This window comes from Centroberyx affinis, unplaced genomic scaffold, assembly GCF_046629955.1.
Source record: "Centroberyx affinis isolate AG114_WGS23_722 - 3 ecotype Tasmania unplaced genomic scaffold, CSIRO-AGI_Caff_v1 ptg007578l_1, whole genome shotgun sequence".
Lineage (NCBI taxonomy): Eukaryota > Metazoa > Chordata > Actinopteri > Beryciformes > Berycidae > Centroberyx > Centroberyx affinis.
Window position 1 is genome coordinate 128908 of NW_027283823.1, and position 14364 is coordinate 143271.

General features: G+C 42.6%; 1 protein-coding gene across 1 annotated transcript in view; it reads right to left on the minus strand.

Annotated features, from left to right (window-relative positions):
* pcdh15b (protocadherin-related 15b) overlaps positions 1–8591 on the minus strand; it is a 125996-nt gene extending 117405 nt beyond the window's left edge. Inside the window, exon 1 of the mRNA XM_071513849.1 lies at positions 8459–8591. Coding sequence (XP_071369950.1) covers positions 8459–8591 — 133 coding nt within the window. The remainder of the gene's footprint in view (positions 1–8458) is intronic.
* Positions 8592–14364: the final 5773 nt, after the last annotated feature.

The window sequence follows — 14364 nt, forward strand, 5'->3', positions numbered from 1 at the left end:
GCGAACAGCAGATGACAGATGCGTATCCCCTGCTTGACTGCCTTTTTATCCTTCAGTGTAAGCTGATGCCCCTCATCTATTACTAACCAGCCATTTGTTCTCTATGGGGCATCTCTGTCTCTGTCTTCGGATCTCTCCCTCCTCTCTCTCTCTCTCGCTCTCTGCCTCCCCACTTTCTTTCCTCTTCTGTCTCTTTCCATCTGTCTCTCTGCCTCTACCTGTCAGTCTGTTTCTCCCCTCGACTCATAAAAAGTAAATGGGATGAAACAGTACACAGCCGGGGCAGTAATGTAAAGAGACAGGTGAACACGAACACATCTCAAAATAAAATGAGCTAAATCTTTTTAAAAATTGAATATCCTGAACTGATAGGTAACGCTGACATAAACTCTCTCACACATTGTGCCTCCTTACCTACAGCAAATTTGAAGAAATTGCAGGCATTTCCTTTAAATATGAAATGCCTGCATGTATTTCCGCAAGAGATTCACTGTGAAGCTGAAATTAAGTTGTAGACCTCATTAACCCAGATGTGTGTTTTCCCTTTCCCTAGTTAAGTAAACTTCAACTTGACTTTATTACAATGGAAAACTACACTATGATGGATATTTCCGGTTGAATAGTAAAGTGTACCAACATGCAGATTCTCTCCTTCAAATCTCTGCTCTTCACTTCTTTCACAATGAGTCACAAGCATATATTCCCTCGTAATTATACACCTGTATCTGATACCCAATAAAAGTGCTCTTGTAGTGCAGTAAGTGTGCTCTTGTTGCCCAATAAGAATGCACGTGCCCCCCTTAAGTGTCCACTTAGCCTCTCCCTTAAATGTTCACTTAGGCACTTGTTCCCTCATATATATGCACTTGTCCTCCCTTAAGCATCCACTTATTCCCCAGAAAGCACGCCACTTGTGCTCTCCTCCTTAAAAGTTTCGGGAAAATATAATCGCAGAAATGACTTTGTGCATCAATCAGTGAGTAAACCCATCTCATAGCGTTTTCTGTCAAGCTGATGAACAGCCCCACAGAGGACTGCGTGAGAGGAAAGGGGTAGAAGTGTCCGAGGAGTGGAGCGCATAAAGAGGACTTAAAGTTTGAAAGAGGCCTCTTTATTCAGAAAACATCACGGGAAGTCAATGGGAAAGCTTGCTCCATCTCAGATTTATCATCCTTCCAACGCCTCTAAATTTAAACGTAGAGTGATTCAATCAATATCTTTTTTTTTTGCTATTCAAATTCTGTCCATCTAAATTTGGCAGGCTGAATAGGCAGGTCCAGGTTGCCAAGCACGGCATAAAAAAAAAAGAAGTCCCTTTTAAGGACAAAGTCAACTACGAAGGGAGAGGGAGAAGTGACTGTGACTGCTACCAGCTCAGGACCGCAGTAACCAAACACCCAAGAGACCCAACTCAGCTTGTTGAAAACAACCATTGTTGTTTGGTACACACACACACACACACACACACACACAGCTTAGCAACTGTCTCCACAATACACACACACACGTCACTTAGCAACCCTCTCCACAACACACACATGCGTGCACACACATGCTGCTTAGCAACTGTTTCCTCAATACACACCTCCATTCACACATACACACCACTTGTCACCACAATTAAGCACACACACACACACACACACACGCACACACACACACGCACACACACGCACACACACGCACACATGCTAGAGTTACCATGAAATATACATGCTGAGACTATGACTCAGTGGAGCACCTGGACAAAGCAGATTGTGTGTGTGTGTGTGTGTGTGTGTGTGTGTGTGTGTGTGTGTGTGTGTGTGTGTGTGAAAGAGAGCCAGTGTCCACTAAATAGGTGAGTCACCCCACGGAAAGGAGCTGTCATTGCCAAAAACAATGGCATTAGTATTGGCTTTAATGTAGTGTTAGTGTCACATGAACTAAATGTTTCAAAGGTTTTTCTATCCTTTTCTACTCTACCTTAAAAAAGAAATATCAATATCAATGTGTGTGTGTGTGTACGTGTGTAACAGTGGCACAAACTGGGGGTATACAGTATATGCGATGCATGGGGGCACAACATTATAAAGCTGCCAAAACCAAACAGACGAAATTGTATCATATTTTCAATTTTACCACAAAATTTAAACCAATCTATCAAAAGATCAATAACAGCTACAAGTACGCCTGTGAGAAAACAGAGTGGCTACTGAGGGTGACAGTATGGCACAGCGGCAGATCACATGGACCAGCGAGGAGCGGCGGCAAGATGAGGATGTTTATGTCACTAAGGAGAATAGAGTGAAGGAGACCGGAGACATTCCTGATCCATCTGAGCCATCAGACTGGCTTGCCCCCACTGACATAATTGACTCATTTCATCAGATGATGTTTGAGATGGGCCTGTGAAATGCACTGAGGGCCCATTTCCCAGAACAGAAGAAAGTAACAGGCAATTTTCTAAAGCTCATACTGTTCTTGTTTCTTATCCAGCACATTAAATAGATACGATGCCCTGTGCCAACGTTGAAAACCTGTCTAAATATAGTGCCAAAATGAAATTTAACACAATGTCTGCAGTCACCCGTGGATTCTAACGGCATCATTTTTGACTAAAATATCTTTCTGATATCAGTTCAAAACAGTTTCCGAAGCGCTTTTAATATGAATTTTTACCGGGCCGTAACACTTTATCATATTGTGAAGATTTTGTGCTCATTTGGGTTGACGATGAACTTGGCCTCCTCCTGTATGTTGCCATCTGCCAAATGCTTGCTCGGTTACTTTGCCTGGAGAGAACTGGAGTCTAGATTGCGATTGGGAAAAAAACATCATCAGTCAACTCCAAAATGCCATAGAAGTGGAAAAGGTACACTGGAAATCAGTTTTAACATGCGTTAACATGCAGTCGGAAGAAATATCTCTAGATATATTTACTATATCGATTGAGTCTGAAAACGTTTTCCTGTCAATAGAGAGTGTGAGTTTGAAAAGTGTCTATAGCTTCAATTGGCCACAGACTTTGACTCTAGTACAAAGTTTACTCAAAAACGTCAATGTAAACATTTCATGATGAAATTGATCACTTTGATGAGCAAGACACGGATACGCAACAAAATGGATTATAGACTCGAGTGGAGTTGGAGGTCTGTCACTCAATATGCAATCACATCGACATTGAGGTTTCTACTGGATTCTGAATACACCCCGATAAATAGGTTGTTGCACCCAATGTGCGTGTGTGTGCATGTGCATGTATGTGTGCACGTGTGTGTGTGTCTGTGTGTGTGGGTGTATAGTCATTAAAAGAGTTCCAGAGAGTGTGCAAGTTAATTACATATTGGGTCTTTAAGATATAATTTAATTAATATGCGAGGAGCCATTTTGAGATAATTTACTTATTAAAAGGCACATTATTAAAACTGTGTAAATGAAAACGTTGAAACAAGATGCTAAGCGAGTATTTTCATTCATTCTTATCAACTCCCTGTTGCCTGTTCTGGCCCATGGGCCTCAACCCATAATGGATTTCAGCCCACAGACCAATAAGTTAAGTTATCCTTGGGGTACATAACTGACTGACTGACTGACTGTCTGGCTGATTGACTGATTGGCCAGCTGGCAGACAAACTTGACTACTGAAAAACATATTTGAGAATCTTTCAAACGAGGGTTGAGAGATAAAGGGGGGAAAAAGACAAGACAGACAGGAGAAAGGATGTTTTTTTCTCTAAAAGTTCTCCTGTGTCGTGTCCTTTTTAAGCTTCCATCAGCAGGTACACCAATCCACCCCTCTCCCTGGGGTCCGATACCTCTCTGTCTTCCCACCTCTATCCAACCACCCAGCCGTTCATCCATCATCCATTCATCTATCCATCCATCCTTCCCTCGATTCATTCATCCATGGAGGACAGAAGAGGAACAGAGAGAGGAGAAAAAAAAACTGAAGAGGAGAGAGGAAAGGAGACAATTACAGGACAGCAGAGGATTGGAGGATTGGTAGCGAAGGAGAGATGGAAATAAGAGAGGAGGAGAGAATAGGAGGAAAGGGGGATTGAGAGGAGAGGAGAGAGGACAGGAGGGGAGAAGAGAAAGGAGGACAGCAGAGGAGAGGAAAAGAGGGGAAAGGAGAAGAGCAGATAGAGAGGGAGAAGAAAGGAGAAATGAGGGAAAAGAAGGAGATGAGAGGAGAAAGGAGGAGAGTTGAAAGAGGAGAGGAAGGGAGAAACGAGGAGAGCAGAGAGGAGAAAACGAGAGGATTGGAGTGGAGAGCAGTGTGACCTTGTGTTAGATTGATGTATCTCTGGAGAGAACGGATTGTCGGCTCACTCAAACACACACACACACACTCACACACACACACACACCCACACACACACGCAGGCTCAGTGCCGTAGGGATCACCACTTTGTCACTGTGCTGGCTTATCCGTTACCCTGTCTGTCTCTCTCACTCTCTCACTCTCTCTCTCTCTCACTCTCTCTCTCTCTCTCTCTCTCTCTCTCTTCCTCCCCCTCTCCCCCTCCTCTCTTCGTCTCAGTATGTCAGGTCTGTTCCCAGCCAGTGCGGGGTTGAACAGAGCTGACAGTGGTAGTGGTGGTAATCAGACAGCAGTTGTTCTGAGGACACATGGTGGAAATACACAAACACTCTTCCAGCTCTCACAAATGCTCTTCTAGCGGCCGGGACACAGAGCTTCCAGCCTGCTGCAGGCAGCACTAGCTTGGCTCTCGACTGTAATGTAAAGATGAATTTAAATGTTAGGTTTAGAAAGAGTAACAAGTGTGCAGCGTCTCTCAGTTTAAGACCAGGTACTCCTCTGTTCTCTACGCTGTTTGCTTCCCTTTCATCCCTTCCACCCTTCCTTCCCTTCTTATCTGAACTCGTCCTCGTTATCTGAACGCCTCCTATTCAGTGTATTTTGACTGTACACTTGACCTTTGCATTCATTCAAATGAAGGAAAAAAATCTATAAATGTTGTGTGTGTGTGTCAGAGACTGGGTCACTGGTGCAATTTGATTCTTCTTTTTAACAGCAATTAACATTTAGACGAGCACATCTTGTATGTGGGTGTATGTGGACGTGTGTTTGTGCAACCGTATGTGTCCATGTGTGTGCATGCTAGTGTGTCTGTGTGTGTGTGTGTGTGTGTGCATATATACTGTATGTGTGTGTGTTTAACTTGAACCATTAACTCCTGTAACATGTGGCCTTTTGAAATATACATGAATGTGCAAACAAAGGAGTGGACAAAGAGACGGAGAGAGAAAGAGGAGGCTTGAGAGAGGGACAGAGGGAGGGAAGGAAGCATGGTGAGGTGAAGATATAAATGTGAGACCAGCGGAAAAGTTGTCGAAGCAAAATGTAGAGAGATGGAAAGATGGATGGAGAAGGGGTGTGCCAGAGTGAGAGAAAGACAAATCTGATGAAGGGAGGGAAAGATGAAGAGTGAGAGGGAGGGCAGGGGACGATGGGACAGAAAATGGAAGTGAGAGACAGGGGCTGATGGGTAGAAATGATGGATGAAGAGAGGGAGGGATACAGAGAGTACAGAGAGAGAGAGAGAGAGAGAGAGAGAGAGAGAGAGAGAGAGAGAGAGAGAGAGAGAGAGAGAGAATGAAGGAAACAGAGGAAGTGAGCAATAAAGAAATGTTAAAACCACCTTGAAAACTCTCCACCCACCCACCCACCCACACGCCCACACACACACACCCACACACCACAGCAACAATGGCAAAACTGAGTATACCACAAATCTGCAGTGTACCAGCTGGACACCACACAAGCAAAATTGACATTTACATAGTCAGACCCTCTTCTTCTTCTACTGTACATCCTGCAGAGAGGGGAGAGAGCTAGAGAAAGAAAGGGAGAGGGAGAGAGAGAGAGATAGAGAGAGAGAGAGAGAGAGAGAGAGAGAGACTAATATCTGGGTGATATTGTATCATACCCCTCGCTCCTTGGCAACTAATGGTGCTCTTTTAACACGCTGTGACTGTGCCACACAATCATAGGCACACACACACACACACACACAGACACACACAGACACACAAATCACATACACAAACACACACTGGTGCAAACGAACACGCTCACAAACAGGTAGGCACAAAGAAAGAGTGGCACAAACACACGTAGGCAAACACGCACACACACACACACACACACACACCACACCTCTCACTCAATATATACGATAATTCAAGCATAACTATTTTCATGCCTCCTGTTTTGTCTTGTTCACATTTGCAGATAAGTCACATTCAATTAAAACAGCCAGTGAAGCACTGCCTACACACCACCGACTCCAATTGAATTCATAATCAGAGTCAAGTTCAAGGAATTTACCAGAGCAGAGAGTCTGTATTTTGGTCTGCTATTCTCCCTCAGCAGGCACTAGTCACACTGCGGTGATAGTGCTTCTGTATCGGTGGTTCACTTAACACAAAGTATTGTTAAGCTTGAATCCAGTGAGAGTAGCTAGTCGCAAGATATCTTATTTGCGTGCTGCAATGCCCATTGGTTTCAATGATAAATACTAACTGACTACTATTCCTGGTTAATCATTTAGAAGCGTTTTCCTCGCACTGTGGCAAGAGACTGGTGAAGAAAAACGAGTGGATGTTCAACTTTTTCAGCCCGGGAGCCATTGAAACATTGTAGTGTCTCACCCTGGGATCCAGCCTCATTAAAACATACTGGTACTCCTGTCATTTGAGGAGCCAAAATTGAGTAAATATAGTCTCTCACCCTGGGACACAGGCTAATTAAAACATACTAGTACTCTTGTCATGCAGGGGCCCAAAAAGATTCAGTCGCTCATCCTGGGACCAAGGCTCATTAAAACACTCTTGTCATGAGGGGGCCCAAACTGAGTAAACCCTTGTCTGTCACCCTGAGTATCCAGGCTCATTATAACATACAGTACTACACTTGTTATGTGCAGACTCACTGGAAAAAAACGCCCACAACCTGTTTTGGGCCCCTATCCATAGTTTAAGAAACACTTCTTTACAGGTATGCAGTAAGCTGAGTACAGGTAGACAGATCTGATGAGGAGAAACAAAGATAGATTAAGGAGATATGAGTCGAAAGAAGATTTAAAATTATATAACTTAATTAAGAACGAGGTCAAATTCACAGCCTGTTTCACTCTTGAGAAAGTACACACACACAAACACACACACACACAAAGCCACCCACATACAGATACTTGACTGTGATGACATGGAGAGCACATGTACAGACACACTCGTACACACATATGCACACACGCACGTACGCCTGCATGGGCACACACACACACACACACACACACACACTTGGCTGTATCTCCTGTCAGCTAAATGCCAAGCCGATAAATCTCAAGGACTATGTGTTAAATGGAATATTAATATTCTGACAAATAGAGCAGAAAGTCAACCCTGAATATTATGCTGAGGTCTCCTACTGGTGATTGCTTCATCTCTGGTCTTACCTTGGCTCAATTCACTCTCAATTCAATCAATTCAGGATGTGGATTTTATTCACCATTGAAATATTTGTTTGGCATGAGAATTACCATTATCAAGTGAATTGGAGATTCTTTTTACACTGTTAACGTGAGCTATAAACTGACGATTATAGCTTTGTTTTTTGTTTTTTTTCTCTCTAGACCAAATCTCAACCTACAATCCAAGCAATTAAGTGAGATTTTCAGCCCATCGGGTACATTTGGGTGCTGATAGTTTCTGGATTAACTGGAAATGTCAAGGTGTAAGAGAGAGCGGGAAAGTCAGGCTGTCCTAGAGAGAGAGAGAGAGAGAGAGAGAGAGAGAGAGAGAGAGAGAGAGAGAGAGAGAGAGAGAGAGAGAAATTCTGTGTTCAGTTTGCCGACTTAAGTCATATGTATAAGTTCTTTTGGCAAAGCTATTCATATTTGGACTTCAACACACATGCTTGTCTGTTATTTTTGGTATTTTTAAATCACTGAGATTTTGATTAATACTGAGCAACCAAATTATTTAATTCATGTCCATGTTTTCGATTAGGGCCTATCGTTTGCACCGACACATATTGTGCTCTTCTTCAAAACACTGCCAGGTTTACTAAACTTCCACTCGCTCTCAAAAACAGATATCATGCATCAAAAAGGATCTTAAGGTACAATAACGAATCTGGAAATCCTTGTGACACGCCTGTATTTTGGCGAAATCCCACTTCGGTGCATCTGACTGAGTCATGCATAATACCCAAGATGAGTCTGAAGTCGGAATAGCCATGTGCACAGTTTTGGCATTAAATCCCCGCTGAGCAGACTTGATTCCACTCTGAATCATAGCCAGAGATGGAGGGAGAGAGAGAGAGAAAAAAAAAGACAAAAACAAAGAGAAGAGAAGAGAGACAAAGACGGGAAAAGAGTTTATGAGTGAGAGAGTGGGATAAGCAGCGGGGGAGAGGAGACAGATAGAGAGAGAGAAACCCCCTTACCTTCTGTGTCTTGGCCCAGACAGGTTGAGAGCAGCAGCAGATAAAGGACTCCTATTCCCATAATACCCGGCCATTTGAACCGGTCCCGTGACAAAGGCCCCATTGAGCGCGCTCCAGCCATCTTCACCACCATGCTTCACTAAGCATCCACCTGCACAGAGAGGAGGAGAGAGGAATACATGAACTCAGGCCAGTCACAGATGAACTTCACATCTAGCTGTTTGCGTGCTACGCTACTCTGAAAGCTACGCCACAGAAACACTCGGTGGCTATTGTGCGCACCGTGGCCTTGGCGCAGTTCACAAAGAGAACACGTTCAAGTAGAGCAATTTTCAGCTACTTCTCTTTCAGGCTGCATCACACGCGCTCCGGCTTTCAGTGAAAAGCGCCGTGGATGCATACGCAGATCGTCAGAGGGTGACATCTGCCACTGAAAGAGCCGGCACCAGTCTAATAGAGAGTTTGGCGCAGCTGAAGTGTATGCGCTATGTTTCCGACACCTCTACAGAAGCAAGCGCTGGAAAAAAAACATATTCTATCCACGTTTGCAGTGTCCTTCATAACATCGCCACAGTGAAGTGCCCGCCAATCGAAATATCAGCTGGAATACAATATCCATTTTGTGACTGTACGTTATGGCTGCCTGCACTGAAATCTAAAGTCTTTGATTAATCTTTGTGCTTCTGTATCAAAGCAACTGGACGTTTCATAGGGATTTCTAAGACTGCGGAAAATATAGAAACCCGTGGGTGATGATGATGGCCAGTGGTCCCAATGACAGTTCACATCTTTCAGCAGGGAATTTGCCACAGCTGATAATACATTAAAAAGTTTTGAAAGATGATGGTGTGAGAGAGAGAAAAAGCGTATGTGTGTGTGCGTGCGTGCATGTGAGAAGCTTAGGTTGCAATTCATTACGTTTCATACAGTGAAAATGTATTGCCAAAGAAAAAATAGAACGGTTGTTTGAAGTCCGCCGTCAAAAAGACATTTGTGTCTGTCTGTGTGTGAGTGTGTATGTGTGTGTCTGTAAATTGGTCTCTGATTGCCTTGCAGTAATGCAGCCCAAACCCATCCAGCATCAAGATTGCCCCGTCGCTCTCTCTCACACACACACACACACACACACACACACACGCAGAGGAGAAAACAGAGGAGGGCATTTAACTTGAGTTCAGATGACCTGCAACAGTAACCTTCTTGCTACTCTTCCATACAAAGACTCAAAATTGTTTAACCTTTATTTATCCAGGGAAAGTCAACACACACATGCTTCACTGTGTGCATGTATACTGTGCAAATATAGTATACAGAAGAACAGTTGAGCGTGTCCTATGCAGTCTATCTTCCTATTAGAATTAGTTTGAGCATTTACAAGCATACCAATATCTTTATACAATCTGGGATATGCAATTATTCTGTATTTGAGCTGGTGTATGATGTAATCATATCCCGTTTAAAAATAACCCAGATAAATTCTTATCCCATTCGCAAGAAACCTGAATACGATTCACTGGATATACCAAAATGAGTCAAGATACTAAGGTATGTAAACCACCTTATCCTGTTTACTGTTGTTTTTTGCAGTCTGCGTTAGCTCATTTTCCATGGTAATATTCAGAATATTCTATTTATTCATGCCCACAGTGATATTTATGAGCAGAATATGACGATGTATAAAAAAAAGAGATTATCCTGAATGGGACCTTAACTGAGACTAAACTCAGCTGGGCTTATTCAATAAGCACAACATTAACCGCATTCCGTCACGCAAAATCTGTCGCCTGTTAATTAGAGCTGACTTATAAAGTTCCCATGGCAGAGATTGCCATGACAGAGTCAGATTGCTGTTGCCCTATTCCGAATGGTGATGGAGGTGGCAGACAATGAAATTGCAATTGTGATACTCTACCAAACCCCGGAGGAGAAATTCAACTGTCACGGGGGCTTGATCCCGGGCTTTCCATTTGAAGGACACTCTCCCTGCTCGCTAAGCCTCCTCCCTGCTCTTAACTGCCCTTAATTGACTGCTGCATATTTAACTCTTGCACTACTGTCTGGCCACAGCTGTATGTGAGTGTAGTGGACGGACTTTGTATCTCAGGAGCAAACTGATGACCCGCTGACTCTCTATGCCACCTGGTAACGTCATTTGAGATATTTGTATCATATCATGTTTAACATTTAGCTATTACTAGGGATGGGATGATACACTTACCACACGATACGATTGAATACACGATATGGGGTTCAAGATTCAACACAACCACGATACAATGTAAGTTCAATGACAGCTTTCTAAGCCACAAATCTTTCTAGCAATGGCCTTGGCTTGCTAGAATGTAAACAATTTCAACAATGTCATTACAAAGTGAAAATAATAGAATTTGGATGCCGAGTGAAATTGTGATCGGCAAGTCATCTCATCTGTGACTACTACAGCAGAATAAAATGTAGTTAATATCGCGATTCCTTTTTCTACCCCACGATACGTATTGTCACATTTTTGTATTGCGATATATTGAATATCGCACCATCCCTATTTATCACTGAAATACCAGTGATATTCTGTCTGACTAAAACAACAGACCAGCAGGTCGTATTTTTTTCCTGCGGCACTGTGATTTTATGAATCACCTGGGATATTCCATGTTTATGAAATTAAAACCACTCTCTCATCCTCTAATGTCACGCTAAACCTGTTGATGAGTTTTCTGATTAATTCCATGTATCTTTTTTTCTAAGCCTGGGTCCCGGGGCGAGGGACTGAACTCTGGACGAAATCCCTGGTCGTCATATTTTAACGTCATCATGTACAACAATAGCGATCATTTTGACCTCACATTACCGTTACATATGGTGATTGGATTGATTGATATTGCTAACTGTGCCGTCGACATTTATTATTTCTTTTGTTACAAGTGTCAAAGGGAAAGAAAATCTGATACAAGCCGGCAAATTATTTTCACACATTTCCTTGCCTCTGGTTTTATTCAAGCATTCCACCTTGCTCTAGCAGTCAAGCCTACTGGTCCAACATTAATTCTGCTTATGGTAATTGTGTTCATCAGCTCCTCGTACATCAGCTACATAGTCTTTTCATCAAGTACACTGATGAGATGAATCCAGGTAAAAGCCATTATCCTGTATTGATTTCCCTTATTAAATCTATACCAATCACAAGGAGATGTATAGAAGCAGAAGAGTTAGAGAAGGATTTTTAAGCTTTGAGACAATTGAGATGTGGATTGAGCAAAAAGGGCTGCAACTCAATATCAGAAAGATGTCCCTAATATTTTGTACATTCAGTGTATTTTATACATTTTGTGCCAGCCTGTAAAGCATTCTGCTATTAGATAAGTGCCATATAAATGAAGTTGATTATTACTGTTAATATAATGTATGTTCATTACTTTTTTCCTACATATAGAGAAAGAGCGGCACAAATTAGGGCTCTGCCTAAGAGTGTAGGGCAGCTTGTGCTTTTCCCTCAGTGAATCCCCTGGTAAAGATCACAGAGCAGCGTGCCACACGACAGTAGGCCATGTTGTAAGCGCCAGCAACCAGGATGAAGTGTATTAGGACTGAAGGCGCTTCTCCTCTGGTAGAACTTCAAAAAGTTTTATTCCTCCAGAGAGGAGAGGAAATACACTCTACACAGAGAGACACACACAAAGAGAATGAGGAGGAGAGAGTGAGAGAAACATGGAGATGGAAAATATGGAGCGAAAAACAAAATGGGAGAGACAGAGAAGATAGAGACAGCAAGAAACAGGGAGAGACAACAACAGAGAACAAGAAGAGAGAGGGGGCGGAAGGAGAAAATAACAGAGTGAGAACAAGAGATTAAGTTAGAACAAAGGAAGAGAAACCAAAGAGACTTTGTCCCAGACAACACCAGATAGACTGACAAAGAGAGAAAACCAATGAGAAAGAGACTGTGACACTCTTTCAAGGCCATTGGTTTAACTGATCATCAAGAACTGCTCTTTGGTGTATACTGATCACAGGATGGGGGAGAAACACAGGATGAACAAAGAATGAAGAGACAGAGAGGGGGTAAACCTAGGCAAAGATAACAGAGAAAACATATACATATGTTTGGCAATCTGGCAAGAGAGAAAGAAAGAAAGAAAGAAAAAATAGAAAGAAAGAAACAAAGAAAAGTACAAATAAAAAGAAGAAACTTAGGATAGGAAAGAAATAAAACCTTTTGACTTGTTTGATGTTCTTTAATGAAATATCTACTTAAAAGACAGCTAAAAAAAACACACACACACACACATGGCAGCACAGCCCCTGCCTAGCCAATGCACACACACACACACACACACACACCAATACTTCCACACACACATCCGCACCTACGCACACACACACACACACACACACACACACACCCAACAACAATAACCACACCAATTAAAGCAGTAATAGCAAACCAACAGCAAGACATAATACATTCCTAGCAGCTCTACAAGCACACAAAAGACATTAAGATACAATCATCCTCTCCTCCCTCACATCTTACGGCCATCTTGGCCTGACCAAATAGGACATTAAGCAAGACACTTACATTTCATTTACGGACAGAATGCACACGCCCCAAAACAACAACATTGCAATGTTGAACGTCTCCCCCAACTCCCCCCACACAGTACAGTTAGCACAGACACAACATTTACAATACAATGACACTACAACACATGTGAAACAGTTTCTGGCGTCGTGCAAAAAGGATAATCAGAGAGGAGAGAGAGAGTGAGAGAGAGAACAAGTGAAAGAAAGAAGAAAAGAAACAAAAGGGAGACTTAGCCTAAAGAAAGAGAGATGGAGAGCAAGTGAGAGATAGAGATGTTGACATGCTGTTTTAAGTCGTTCTCTCCTTTGGTGTTTGTGATCATCTCTCTGTCATTGCATCTGACTGATCAGGCCTTGTTACCATAACACCAACAGACTGTGTGTGTGTGTGTGTGTGTGTGTGTGTGCATATGCATCTGAGAAAGACAACAAATAGAATATTTTCCTTTTGCCGTCACAGCCGATGTCTGTCTATTTCTTTTTCTGTCTGTCAGTCTGTCTGGTTGCCTATCAGTCCGTGTCTGTGTGTCAGTACGTGTCTGTCTGCCTGTCTGTCAGTCTGTCTGCCCATTTGTCAGTGTCTGTCTGTCTGCTTTGTAAAGTGACATCTTTCGCAGCTCCTTAGCTGCCAAGACAAGACTAGAGATTTCTTTTTTGCAATTCAGGCATTTGGGTGACACCCTTATCCAGAGCAACTTACAATCAGTGAGCAAGTAGGGGTTCAGTGTCTTGCTCGAGGGCATTTTGTCAGGAAACATCTCAGACTATTGGGGCGATTGAACTGTGACCTCCTGGTTACAGGACAGACTCTCTGACTACTGGGTCGCCCTGCTGCCCAGACAGAAAGACAAAACCTGCAGATGCACAAAATGATTTCCCTCTTTAACTCACTTTCTCATTTACTCTCTAGATAAATGTGGTTACCAGACACTGGCACAAAGTTTGTAGCTTTTAGTTTGTAGCATTTGGTTTAACCTGCTTGGTGTACCAAGTGGGGTTTGCAACATAGGATAATACAATGGTGTACCAGACATTTTAGATGAGTATTTGGGTACAATGTGAAAGTCTCTAAAAGTCAATTCTGTGTATTAGCAGCTTGCTCTACACTATTTGAATTGTCCTAATGAAGTAAACACCATCCTTTTGGTACTTAAACAAAGGTTGAGAATTATTTGCATATACACACACAACTGCACATCTGTATTTGTATCTGTATCTGTATTTGCATTTATTCAACTGTTTGCATGTTATGTACTTAGTGTATTTAGCATTTTGCTACATCATGCCTCAATGTGCGGTCTGAACCATGCAGCACAAAACCAGTT